Source organism: Scedosporium apiospermum (assembly GCF_000732125.1).
Source record: "Scedosporium apiospermum strain IHEM 14462 chromosome Unknown SEQ_SAPIO_0132, whole genome shotgun sequence".
NCBI lineage: Eukaryota > Fungi > Ascomycota > Sordariomycetes > Microascales > Microascaceae > Scedosporium > Scedosporium apiospermum.
The window spans coordinates 1,372,569-1,385,552 of record NW_015971833.1 but is presented as its reverse complement, the minus strand read 5'-3'; the positions used below and the strand labels follow the sequence as shown (position 1 = coordinate 1,385,552).

Sequence of the window (12,984 nt, the reverse complement as noted above, 5' to 3'; positions counted from 1 at the left end):
ATCTGTATATGGTGCTATGGTACTGCCAACGGTACATAATGCTCGTGATGTTCTTGTGCCTAGGAACATATCGAGCTTCGCCCAACTTCAAAAGGCAGCTCAGTCTCACAACCACAGCCTCAAAACAAAAAGTGATGGTCAGTCTTCACAATCCTACCTGCGTGCCGCCCTCATCCAAAAGCCGTCCCCCCAAACATCAGATCCCTAAGGTACCCAGATCAGCCTCCAACCAAACCCACTAGCCCGTTCCCCCCCCCAATCCTGGCAATCGGCAGTTCTATGATTGGTCGAGAGCTCAGGCACACTCTCGCCCCAAAACGCCACAACACCAACCAGACCTCCTCCATGACAGCACTGAGGTCCGCGGATTCTTTTTTCCCCATTACCATTGGGGATCAGGCGCCGTAGCGTTTTGCGGGGGTGGGGAATGATGATATTGATGGCTGGCTCCATCGTCTTGGGGAAAGTGGAGACCTTCCCGGAGCCTAAAAATATGGAAGCTGGTTCATGGACCCATCTTGGTCTTATACATCCTGGAGCACACTGGTAGAGATGGTACTTGTCGTTTCGGCTGCGACATCAATCGAGATTGAATGCGGAGTTCTTCGCATTGATACAGCCGATATATGGGTTATTTCGCGTCTGAGAGTGAGTGTGAGGCGGAGGCGGCCGCTGGAGCCGAGAAAAGAGAGAGAGAGATGTGCCCCCTTAAATGTATCTGATCATCCGTTAAAGCAATGGGAGGGACTCTATTTGTAGTTCCCGTGTCGGCGATCTTGAATAACCGGCTCGTATGGGAACTGTCCTGGGACCACCCCCGACCATCCTTCCTTGGACGCCTCGTATTTAGATAAGAGGGAGAGCTGCAGCCATAGCTCTGCTTCCCTGGTTCTTCTCTCTAGCCTCTCATATAACCCTTTCCTGCCTTGTCTTTTCTCTTTCTGTCTTGCCGAGCGAGCTTGCTCTCTTTCGTGCTTGACGAGCTCGACGCTTTTCGAGGTGCTAGTGATAGGAATACGGGACAGGTCTCATCCGGCAACTTCAACAGTTGTTAAGACAGCTAACTTAGACCTTTCTATGGAGCCTCAACACTTATAACCTCATTTCTCCCTCCGCAATACTCGATTCTCTATTCAAGCTACGTACCACTCCTCTGAGTATTCAACCATGGCATCGACACCTCTCACCGAGGGCAGCGGAGGCCCGGCCACCAAGTCCCTTGTTGCCTCCCTCCTCTCCTTCCTCGCCTCAAACTCCCTCATAATCCTCCCCGCCCTCTTCATCACCCGCCTGATCTACATACGGTACGCCTCTCCTCTCCGCAAGTACCCAGGCCCATTACTCGCCTCCGTCTCTCGTCTATGGAAGGTCCTCTCCACGGCATCGGGCCGCACCCACCTCGAGCACATCGCCCTGCACCACAAGTACGGGCCCGTCGTGCGTATCGCTCCCAACGAGGTCTCTATCGCGTCCCCCGAGGCAGCTCGTACCGTTCTATCTGCCGGCAAGCACTTTTACAAGACTAAATTCTACGGCGTCTTCCCGCCGCCCGAGAACCCGGATATCTTCACCGAGGTCAGGGAGCATGTGCATGCTCAGAAGAAGAAGGTTGCCAATGTGCCGTATAGCATGGCTGCTATGCAGCAGCTGAGCCCCTTCATCGACGAGTCCATCGAGATGTTCATGAATAAGCTCGATGGCTTCGCTAGTCGTGAGCGCGGTGGGAACGGCCAGGTTGACTTGGGCGCTTGGTTGCATTACTTTGCCTTTGACGTGCTCGGAGAAGTTGCCTTTGGACGAAAGTTTGGGTTCCTCGAGGAAGGTCGTGATGTTGAGAACGCCATCAAGACTATCGACGATAGCCAATGGTACAACGGTATCGTTGGTCAGATTCCCGAGTTTGATTACCTTTTCAGGAGGAACCCGCTGCGCAAGTTGATTCCTACCATGAGCACCAAGAACGCCCTCGTCACGAGGTTGGCCCTGGCCGAGATGGATCGCCGCCAGCCTTTTACCAAGGATAACATGGGCAAGGACCGCGTCGGCGACGGCCGCCAGGATTTGTTGGCTAGTTTGATCCAGGGTCATCTCAAGGATCCCTCCAAGTTTTCCGAGGGTGACGTTTTTGCTGTTGCCCACGGCGCAATGTAAGTCATCATTCACACTCTAAAGCCAAGTGCACGATTCCTGGCACTAACCCCCTCTGCAGCTTTGCCGGCTCCGACTCCACAGCCTCTACAATGCAATCCTTCTTCTGGCTTGCCCTCTCCGACCCCCGCGTCCGCCGCACCCTCTTCGACGAAATCCGCACCGCCGTCGCCGAAGGCCGTATTCCTGCCCATGGCAATCTCACCTGGGCCCAATCTCAAAGCCTCACCTACTTCCAAGCCTGTCTCAAGGAAGCCATGCGCATCCGTCCCGCCGTCGGGCTTAACATCACGCGCGTCGTCCCACCTGAGGGAGCCGAGCTTGACGGGATTTCTCTCGAGGGCGGTACCGTCGTTGCTGTGAACGGGTGGGTGTTGCATCGGGATAAGGCTACTTTTGGACAGGATGCCGATGTGTATCGCCCAGAGAGGTGGCTTCAGGATGAAGAGACGGCTAGGAGGATGGAGAGGTACATGTTTCAGGTAAGGCGCCCCCCCTTTTCCCCGACCCCCCTGTCTCGAATCAAATCCTATGTCGTTCATCTCGAGGAATCAGAGATGGTTGCTAACGAGTCGTCAAGTTTGGCGGTGGGGCGCACGTCTGCATCGGAAGGAACCTCGCTCTGCTGGAAATCAACAAGGTTGTTCCCAGGATCCTTCGAGACTTTGATCTTGAGCTCGTTAACCCTAGCCAGCCTCTGCGGGCGAACGCTACTTTCTTTGTTGTGCAGGAGGGTTTAGATGTTTATATCAAGTCGAGGAGCAAGTAAACCCTTTTCTTTTCTTCTTTCTTCTTGTAGCCGAGTTCACGATTGCCCGGAGGGCAATAATGACCATCATATGAACCTGTATATGAACACACTGGAAGTGTGGGAATGTATCAAATATCAACGATTTTTATAATAACTCCTTGCCTTGGATCTGACTTGCTGAGGTGCCCATTGCTGACAAGGGAGGTCTACGGATTGGCAGCACTCGGCTGCTGTGTACATGTCGCACCCCCATTATGGATGGACACTACGTAGAGAAGTCGTGATGTATAGCTTTCAGGCTCGTTCAGGTTCGATCAACTCATCCGTCTCCGTGCTTCTGGTCGTCCCAGTATGCCCTGCCGACATCTTCTATGTTGGGGGCCACCGAGCCATCCACGTATCCGCTTCCGTCTCCGAACAGGCGTCTGTGTGACTCTCACAGGGATGAGAATATCCGACGGGGCCTGTACCGATGCCTGCGCCCCTTCGCTTGTCATCCCGGCGAGAAGGAGTACTTTGATCCGCACACCCTGCGAGCGTTTCGCAATCTCGACGAAAAGGCTGTTGAAAGCAGCGGGCCATGAAAACCCATCCGTCGACTCCACATTACCCCTCAAGGTCGAGAGGTCGACCACCAAGTACACTTCGCGTATACCGACGAGGGAAGATCCCAGAAGCTGCAACCAGTCGTGCTCCGTTGATGCCCCATGGAACCGAGCGCACTGGAGGGACATGCCGCTTTCTGTCTGCGAATCTCTGTCAAGCCTCAGCGCCTGAAGGATGAGATGCTGGAAGAGATCGACAGGCGAGATGTCGCTCGAGGCTTCAGAACCGCTGTCCGGCCCCGACAGTGCCCACAGAACCGGGACGTTTTTGGAGAGTAGCTGCTGGATGATGTTGACAGAGAAGTCTCGCATGGCAAAGCGCGCATTAAAGTTGCCCTTCAGGATAGCCACCTTTGATTCCTGGGCCGTCGACCAATCGACTAATCCGCGAGCTTGGCAGAAGTTATTGGTCGTCTCTAATGACCTAGCTCGGGTACGTCGCCTGTGTAGTGACAGGTTAAATTGGTAGGCTCTGGTTGGGTCTCCAAGTTTGCTTCTTGAGATAAAACCCATTATCTGTGAGAATTGCAAGTCGGACAGTCGATGGTTTGTGTCCAAGAGCTCGCTAGAACGTAGGGCTTGATAGGACTGGAAGTTGGCCATCAGTTCCGTAAGCTTACTGTCGATTTCGCAGACCCTGACTTGGGTACCGGCAGAAGCAAGCTGGGAAATATGGCGTGAGGTATAGTCGATATCATCCAAAAGGTCCTTGTATCTCAACTCAACAGGTCGCGTAATGCTATGGAGGAGATGGCGCAGCCTACCCTCCTCACACCACTCGTGAGCTCGGATGAAGAAACGTAGAAGGTTGGCATACAGCTTTCCTACAGCTTCCCTCATCATCTCGGTGGGATAGAGGACGGTGGCAAGCTCAACTTGGGGTAGCTTGTCCGCGATCTGCGACAGTGCTTTGGATATGGCGCAGATTGTGGCCTCATGGTTCTGCGCAGACTAGAGGTAGGTCAGAGACCCGGAAACATACACGAGGCTGGAAGAAGAAAAAAAGAGAAGATAGTAATAGTGACGATAGCATTAAGGCTTACAACAAGGACCATCTTCATCGCTCCCCAACCGAGAGCGACGTATTCAGGGTGATGCTGCACCATGACATCCATTATATTGCCATAATGGTGGATCTTCGAGATAATTCGCATCATCCACTTCCGGGTTCGAGGGAATTTGCGCTCATCCGAGTACTTGGCGAAGACGTCATTGACTAGGGTTTGGATGTCTTGTATCGTCGTGACCTTCTTGGCCAGCTCGATCTTGCGAGGATCTTTAGTGAGATCACGACCGAACCTGTCCACGGCGTCTCGGAACGCCCGCTGGGCTAACGGAGATACATAGTTGTTTGCTAGTCTTGTCTCTCCATTTTAGACCACTCAATCCATTGCCAGTCGGGGTATCAATTCGGCTGTCGTTTTCACTCACTTGGCCTGGTCAACGTTGCTCGAATGCCACGCGCTCAGAAAGGCAGACCTGGATCGATCCATTCCGTTTCAATTGGAATCTGGAAATCGAGGGAGACTGGATATGAACGACTAAGGCCCTTTTTAGGACGATCTCGGGTCGCCAATGGTTCTGAGCTATCTTCGTGAGTGCGATCTTGGAATATTGATCGAGTAACCCGAGAACCAGGAATATTTTGAATTCGAGGCTTGAATTTGCAAGCAAGCGGTCACCTTCAGACTGAGAATTCATCCTGGCCAATGATTTTACGCACTGATTTTACGCATTGATTGTAATTCCATGTCACACGCCTCACATTCGCAGACTGCCATTCATCCTGGAGCCTGACCTCGCTTCCCCGCTCCTCCACAATCCCAGCACGCGCGCTGAACTCCTTATCCACGGAGAATCGATAGGAAATTTCGACCGGCCATTCGGTAAATGGAAAGGGGCGATTCCCAGCGATTAATTGGGCTGCGGGAATGGGCCCCGGCAGGGTCAAGTGAGAGCGCCAACAGAGACCAGCGAGCACGTCAGAATCCTCTTGATTTGCCCACCCAAAGGTATTTTTTGATGTCAGAAAGCCATTTTCTTAGCTCAACTGAGGAGATTGGAGGGCAAGGCTAACCATTGGACTGCGAGAATAGCTGGCTTCGTTTTAGGGATAGGGACGCAGACGACAAGACCAAGATTAGCACAGGCGACAAAGGAGAAGAAGGAGAAGGAGAGGACATGGAAGACGAAGACGAAAGGGAAAGTGAAGATAACTACACAGACGAAGGCCAGGTCAGCCGTCCCGATACAAGCGACGGAGGAGACAGCACCGAGGACGGCAGTCCCGAGCCCACCACCAGAGAACCTGATACTGAAAACGCTCGGAAAGGATTTGAGCTTAAACAGCTTACACCCGCCAGAAACCCCAGAAGCACTGCAGGCCGCAGAGGACAAGTCACGGAGAAAGGTGGTGTCGGGCCCACCATAGAAGAATCCAAGTGTACAGATGACCGGAGGCCACCTGGACTTAGACATTGGGAAGACCTCAAGCACATCATGATTTCCCGGGATCGCACTGAAGATAGCTCTTTTCGAAAAGATTTACTCATCGCGGCTTCGGGAGAAAACGGAGATAAGCTTCTCATAGACGACGATGAGAATAAGCTAGTCGCTGAACCAACATTCACCAGGGTGGTGGCGCCATCCATTTCGGGGGACTACCAATTTCAATTGCAGCTTCTAGAGAACAAAAATAAGAGGCTCGTGATGGAGAGGAGAGAGAGACGAGAAATGGAGAGGAGAGAGCAGGAGGGCGGTGTTCCAACACGCAACCTGCCGGTGCAACCCGCTGGGGTTCATCGATCTCAGCCAGCAGAATCGACCTCCCGGTCAAAGACAGCAATAAATCAGATTCTTGAATTAGAAAAACAGATCGAGATACTCCGGAAGAAACAAAGGGACCTGGGCTCTACGACGATCCAAGTTTTGCATAAGATCGAACGGGACGACCAAAACGCCTTCCTCATGCCGCCCTCCTGGTCGTTGACGCCCGATGGGAGTCTGAAGCTAATTGGAAACGAACCTCTAGCTAATGAATCAAATTACTTATCCAGACGACCCGACATCGCTTTCGTTGTCTACAGTTTCTATGGCGAGGGCCACCAAAAGCAAGCCATAGAGAACGCCAAGGCCACAGGCGGACCACTGCCCCAGCCCGTGGTTATTCGAGAAACTATCAGACTTTATTCGAAGAAGATGGTCAATGCGGTGGAGAACTTCCTCGGAGCTCAGCCAACCTTCAGAAAGGATTTCCCAACCTGGAGTAGCATGTCACATATCGACTCGCCTTTTATCTTTTGGTATCACTATCGATCGAGCGGGTATACAGACATCATGCCTGAGCCTCACAAGAGTCAGATGCAGCTTCTAGGTGGGTGGATCGACCGGAACTATGGGCAATTATATCAGGACGCCGAGAAGAAGTTCTCTCGCGGTCTCGTCTCCGGCTCGATTATGCCCTTTTTCCTTAGACCCGGCGAAGCCTTAGTCTCATACGACCCTAAAGGTATCCAGGGTCACATTTCTAAGTCTTGGGTGGTCCGAGAAGAGCCCTCCCGTTCATCAAGTTGGGGCAAGGATAGTGAGAAAAAGAAAGCACGGTGGACTGTTAACTGCTGGTCATACTCATACAATGGCCGATTTTCCCGTTCGCCCTCAAAGTTGCTCATCGAGCTCAAGAGCGATGATGAACATTCAGATATCGATATAGCCAAACTACGAGTACTACCACTTCGACTTGCTACTGATGAAATACGCATAAAGCTTGAACACCGCGGTCGGATGATGTGGGCATGTCGGAATCGGAAGCTTGTTGCTTACGACGGCAAAGCCAGCCTCTATGGAGTGAGTTGAACAGAACGATGCTGCTCTATGGCCATACGCCACGTGCGAATAGTCAAGCTAATTTTTCGTAAGCATGGGGAAAGGTACATGATTGACTTCGCTACATACAAGTCCCTGCATTCGAAGGCTCTCTCGTCAACGGACATACATGGTCCCACCAAGGACGAAATTTCCGACAAAGTTATGGAACGTGACGAGCCTCCGAAAGCTCCCGAGCTGCTGGTGTTCCCAAACAAGATCAAGGGGTACAACCTCCGGCAAAAGACTTGGGGTAAGAGGAAACAAGAACGCAACTTACTGACGTTCGGACTGAGGGCGGTCAACGAACGGACTGGGTAGATGATCTTGACGTCGACTTAATGCACAATGTTGCGTGGGACAAGGCAGCCTTCAAAAACCTCGTCATCGATGATGAATCTAAGGACCTAATTGAGGCTCTTGTCACCACCAAGCTCGAGACGGAACAAGGCACCGATCTCATCAAGGGAAAGGGCCAGGGACTGATCATCCTGCTCCATGGCGGACCAGGAACAGGCAAGACATTTACCGCCGAAAGCGTAGCTGAATTTGCCGAAAAGCCTCTCTTTCGTGTAACATGCGGTGACATTGGCTCCAAACCGGAGGAGGTCGAGAAATACCTCGAGTCAGTGCTACATCTTGGCAAGATCTGGGACTGCGTGGTATTGCTGGACGAGGCGGATGTATTCCTCGAGCAACGGACCCTTACCGACCTCGAGCGCAATGCACTGGTGTCGGTATTTCTGCGCGTGCTAGAGTACTACGAGGGCATTCTGATCCTGACCTCGAACCGCGTGGGAACATTTGACGAGGCCTTCAAGTCACGCATCCTGCTCTCGCTACACTACGAGCCTCTGACGAAGGAGCAGCGACGCAAGATCTGGAAGAATTTCTTCGACCGGCTCAAGACGCTCGAGGAGGATGCACAGGCCCGCGAAATCGTGGGACCTCTTCGGTCAGGGTCATCGCGAAAGCGAAAGCGCGAAGATGAGGAGTCCAAGGGAATAGACTTCGGAGAGATCGAGTGTTGCCTTGCAGAGCTGGCGGAAGAGGAGATGAACGGTCGGCAAATACGCAATGCTATTACGACGGCGCGCCAGGTGGCCAAGTTTAAGGGTGTTAGAATGTCGTCGGCACACTTGAAGCAGGTCATCAGAGTATCGGGGTACTTCGAGGCGTATCTGAAGAAGGTACAGGATGGCTACACTGATGATCAGGTGGCACGGGGAGAAGGGATTCGATAAAATGTCGCTCACAGAATATATCCATAGATATATACCGATGGGATGGGGGTGTAGACGGTCAATCTCTTTCTATTAATTTCTGGCAACTAAATGATGAGAAAATCAAGGTGGATCGTCTTCCAAGTGCACATTTTAAGCTCTTCGTCCTCAAGACCGGCTGGAGGATTCAACCGAGAACAATAAGAATGGTCGTTGCCTCGATCTTCATCTTTCGGTCATGATTATATAAGCAGGCTCTCGGATGGAAGTAACAAAAGTCAAGAGCCCTGCAAACTGCCCGACCGACTTCCTTAATCATCCTCTGTTTCTGCCGTTCTACACCGCTTCCCTGCGACTGAGCCGCGGTCACGTCGTGCCAGAGTGTTCCTACTTTTAAAACTGCTAGTAAATTTTCTCGGCGTGGTATTAGATATTAGGTGTTCAGTATACAGGAACTCGAAGTGAATTTGTGTGGAATACCTTATTTTGAAACTAGTTAATGAAGGTGCTTGAAAGTAATTTACTCCTCCTCTCCGCCTTCGGTCCACCATAGTTATATTCCACGTATAGGCGTCTCACGGCGAGACGAAGGGGAAGGGAGGGGGAAGGGTTAACCCCTGAGTTAACCCCTGACCTAGCCCTCATTTATCGAGTGCCCTTCGCCTACGGTAGTTGAGAGAGTAAATACCGGGCAACCACCCCAAGTCTAGCGGTCTGCTCTCTTTGTTGGAGCATCAAGCAGACCATCTCCTCGACTTCCGCAGTAGTTACCTTGTTTGCAGGGTTGCATTCGTTCCCAGGGTTGGCAGGAAAGTGGAGGTCAACGAGAGCTCGGGTCGCCTGACCCTGCTGGTCCTTGACTGTATCCTGCATCGTAATGAAGACGTTATTCTGGGTGCCGCTACTCTTGAATCCGACCGTGTTGACATTGCAGATATTGGCGCCAATAGCGTTCAGTTGTTGTCGCGAAGCACAACCCCCCGACTGCGCGTGAAACAGCAGTGATCCGCCGATATCTGGCCCTGCCCGGGGGAGCTTAGGGCTGGAGGAAGGCTCATCGTGCTGCCACACGACCTGGCCATAGTGTTTCGAATACTTAATCACCCAGCTTTCATTCCGCAAAAAGTTTGCCCCCTCGAAGGAATAAACCCCAGGTTCGAGAGGCGGAGACGAAGGACCCGGGATGTCCGGGACAACGGAGAGGTCAATAACAACAGTCTCATAGCAAAGAGAACGACCAAAGAATTGGCAAAATGCGAGGGCGAGTGTTGCAAGTTTTGAGCTGAAAGTCATCATGAAGGGGTTTGTCTTGATGAGGAAGGGTCTTGATGAAAACTTGTTGACGATTTACTGCTTGTAGTGGTGATGGAATCTTGGGTGAGATGTGTTGATGTTGGCCTGTTCACAGGATGGGTACGGAGGTTTATATATACGCATTTGTCCCCATTTGCTTAGCCGTCTTCGACATCTACGGCCTAATGTTTGAGGGCAAGAGAAACGGCGGCAAGGCAATGATGATTTTTGAACTCTGTATGGAGATCGTCGGTATTAGCCTTCCGCTGCAGCCATTGCAAGTCAGTAAGCACTAACTAGACGAGACCTGCATGATGCTAGAAGGTTAAAAAAAAAAAAAAAAAAAAAAAAAAAAAAAGGTAGAGTCTAGTCCAAACCGATCGGCCAGTGCCTAGACCCCGTGTCATCTTGGCTCGGGGGCGTCCATTTTGAGCCAAATAACCAGAGCGATTTAGGATCAACGAATCGTCGTTAATGTTGCTGTTTTTTTTTTTTTTTTTTTGCTGCATGTGGGTGTCGTTGCAATCGTCTAGTTAGCGCTTACGTGATATATCAGTTATGACCGAGATCAAGGATGACATTGGCTCCTGGCTGGCGCTGTTGGTGACTACAGTTTGGAAATCCAACTGGCTAACTAGACGAGCCTTGCATGATGCCAGCAACAAGAATAGCAATATCAAGCAACGATTAGTCGGTGCCTAAGCCCCGTGTCATTTTGGCTCGGAGTTTTCCGCTTCGAGCCAAGCATGCAACCTTCGTCAAGAGAACCAAACATTGAGGGCTTCCCTCATCGCCACTTTATAATGATCCGACTGGGTTTGGGAGCTAGGTCATGCTGCACCTTCTGTGTAGCAGATTCTACTCCACAACGAAATATTCTCAACAATACTCTTCAGCCAAACGTTTTTGCATGACGAGTCCTGATTTATCTGCTTATCTTGTATTGGAAGTTGTTGGTTAGGGTGCTAGTGCGGAGTGACCCTCGAAAACCGGATCTTTAACGCAGACTGTAAAGGGACAAGGCTGGAGCCATGACGCCGCCCGTCAACCGGAAGAAGAAGTTTCACCGGCGAAGCAGGAACGGTTGTGTAGCCTGTAGGAAGCGCCATATCCGCTGCGATGAGACGAAGCCGTTCTGGTGGGTACCCAATATTGCCGCATCTGGATAGTATCCGCCAGACTATTGGAGCGCCAGATCGGGCACTAACTCTAGTACAGCACATGGTGTCTCCAGAAGGGTACCCTTTGCGAGTACCAGGAGGACTCAGGCTCTGAGGCCCAGGCCAAATACAAATACCCGGCTCTGCTGCCAAAGTGCTCCGTTAGTGACATGACACCCAATCACCAGCTGGCCGGTTACGCGGTTGAAATGCCCGCCGAGTCGAGATGGCTATTCCACCAGTGTAAGTGTACTTTCTCCCTGCCCGCACTAGTCAAATTCCCATATAGACACTCAACTAAATTCTTCAATAAGTCTCCACTTTTGCGTTCCATGCGCCGAAGGGGGTAGAACGGGGCCAGAATAATGCGGCGTGAGTAGCGATAACCTACAATAAACGAACCAAGTTTGCCGCCTGGATGTATTCGCTAAAGCAAATAACAAAGTCATTAGAACCCTCTCAAACCCCAGTGCTCTACACGCTAGTCTCGTCCTCTCAGCCTGCCAGCTTGCCTGGATTACAGATAGTGTACCCCGAATCAAGGTTGCGTATTACTACCATAAAGCGGCAGCGTACCGAGCCATTCGAGAGCAGGTTTCCGATCCTTCCAAGGCCACCAGCGATCTCAATCTGACGGTTATCGCAATGCTCGGAACCGCCGAGGTCCCTCCCCCCCTTCCCCTGCTACTATGTAACGAAACTATTTCGGGGTAGACGTAACTTATTTGTTTTTCTTTATAGGGGTGTGTCGGGAATTTTGATCTTGCAGTGGTCCATATTAAAGCCCTCCAAAAATTGGGAAGCTGCCGAAAGTTCCGTGGGCAGCCTGGCCTCCCTCAGCGGATGATTGCCATGTAAGTGATCCTCACTTCAGATGCGTCTACTGTAACTAACTCAGCCCACGGCTTAGAGCGAGAGATAACTTCCAGAGCGGCAAGAACCTACATCTCCTCTCCAACATTGTCCACGACACGACTCTCCTAGGCCTTGTCTCCATCTCAGCCTACCCCGACCCCTCCACCAATGCTAAAGGTGGCGACGGCTACCGCGACACATGCGCGCAACCTAAAACACCTGGAGAGCAAGCGTGGGTCAAGTGTGTCAAGCTCTTGGACCAAACCCTGACTCGCAGATACTCTTCTGGAATCGGCAACGCGTTCAACCGCCACGTCGACAGCAGCAAGACGGCCTTCATTACATTGTTCATGTACCTTTACGCTGCTCTACCCCAGTTCAATCTCGAACCCGCCTTGACGTTTTGGTTGTTAGAGCAGATGAGCTGTGATGTCGAGGATAAGGAGTATGCCATGGTGGCGGGCATATGGAGTAGCCAGTTTTGGATATGGGCTGTTATGTTTGGTGCCGCTGTTGCGTCTGCCTGTAAAGTTAATGCAGCCGCTGAGGAGAAGGAACTACGCAAGTGGAGGGCGTTTTATGATGAGAAGATGAGGTTCTTTGCCGAAACCATCAAGTCGCGCAGGTGGCAGGATATCCGGTGCGAGATTTGGCAGCCCGAGTCCGAGCAGGGCTTCAATCTGGACGACGACTTGAGAATGCTGTGGGTCGAGGCTGTCGGGGTGGAAGATGAGACTTGGGGGACTCTTCCTAGAGATGTCTAGAAAAGGCTTCGGCAGGCTGAGGTACGGAGCTTCATGGGTCCGGACGAGGTAAACCCTCTTCCCTAAGCCGGAGAGGTTACATACACCGGGCTCCTGAAGGATTCCGTTTTACAACCACTAGAAGGCTCCTGGGCGTGTTGGATGCGGCGCATTCGGTATGTAGTAAATCTACGGAACGCGAGCGGGTTGAAGGAAGATGCTACGTGCGTTAGAGATCACAATGAGCAAACATAGGATACTACTGTCACCCGGAGTACGTTAACTTCCGTTCCTTGTATTGTAGAATCGCAGGAGTACTGAACCCAAGGGATGCTTAAGCTA

General features: G+C 51.7%; 4 protein-coding genes and 1 pseudogene across 4 annotated transcripts; 3 read left to right on the top strand and 2 right to left on the bottom strand.

The window, feature by feature from the left end:
- Positions 1-1,167: 1,167 nt before the first annotated feature.
- Positions 1,168-2,917, top strand: SAPIO_CDS9109 (uncharacterized protein; the record flags this gene model as incomplete). Its single annotated transcript, XM_016790591.1, has 3 exons — positions 1,168-2,147; positions 2,210-2,630; positions 2,729-2,917. 3 exons carry the CDS (start codon positions 1,168-1,170, stop codon positions 2,915-2,917), a joined length of 1,590 nt encoding a protein of 529 aa, XP_016639894.1.
- Positions 2,918-3,193: 276 nt separating this feature from the next.
- On the bottom strand, positions 3,194-4,997 carry SAPIO_CDS9108 (uncharacterized protein; the record flags this gene model as incomplete). Its single annotated transcript, XM_016790590.1, has 5 exons — positions 3,194-3,268; positions 3,340-3,884; positions 4,125-4,455; positions 4,548-4,803; positions 4,936-4,997. The coding sequence occupies 5 exons, from the start codon at positions 4,995-4,997 to the stop codon at positions 3,194-3,196; spliced, it is 1,269 nt and encodes a 422-aa protein (XP_016639893.1).
- A 438-nt stretch (positions 4,998-5,435) lies between these two features.
- On the top strand, positions 5,436-8,612 carry SAPIO_CDS9107 (uncharacterized protein; the record flags this gene model as incomplete). Its single annotated transcript, XM_016790589.1, has 4 exons — positions 5,436-5,455; positions 5,601-7,350; positions 7,423-7,621; positions 7,690-8,612. 4 exons carry the CDS (start codon positions 5,436-5,438, stop codon positions 8,610-8,612), a joined length of 2,892 nt encoding a protein of 963 aa, XP_016639892.1.
- A 642-nt stretch (positions 8,613-9,254) lies between these two features.
- Positions 9,255-9,884, bottom strand: SAPIO_CDS9106 (annotated as a pseudogene; the record flags this gene model as incomplete).
- Positions 9,885-10,915: 1,031 nt separating this feature from the next.
- On the top strand, positions 10,916-12,663 carry SAPIO_CDS9105 (uncharacterized protein; the record flags this gene model as incomplete). Its single annotated transcript, XM_016790588.1, has 6 exons — positions 10,916-11,022; positions 11,103-11,287; positions 11,359-11,416; positions 11,497-11,707; positions 11,870-11,898; positions 11,955-12,663. The coding sequence occupies 6 exons, from the start codon at positions 10,916-10,918 to the stop codon at positions 12,661-12,663; spliced, it is 1,299 nt and encodes a 432-aa protein (XP_016639891.1).
- Positions 12,664-12,984: the final 321 nt, after the last annotated feature.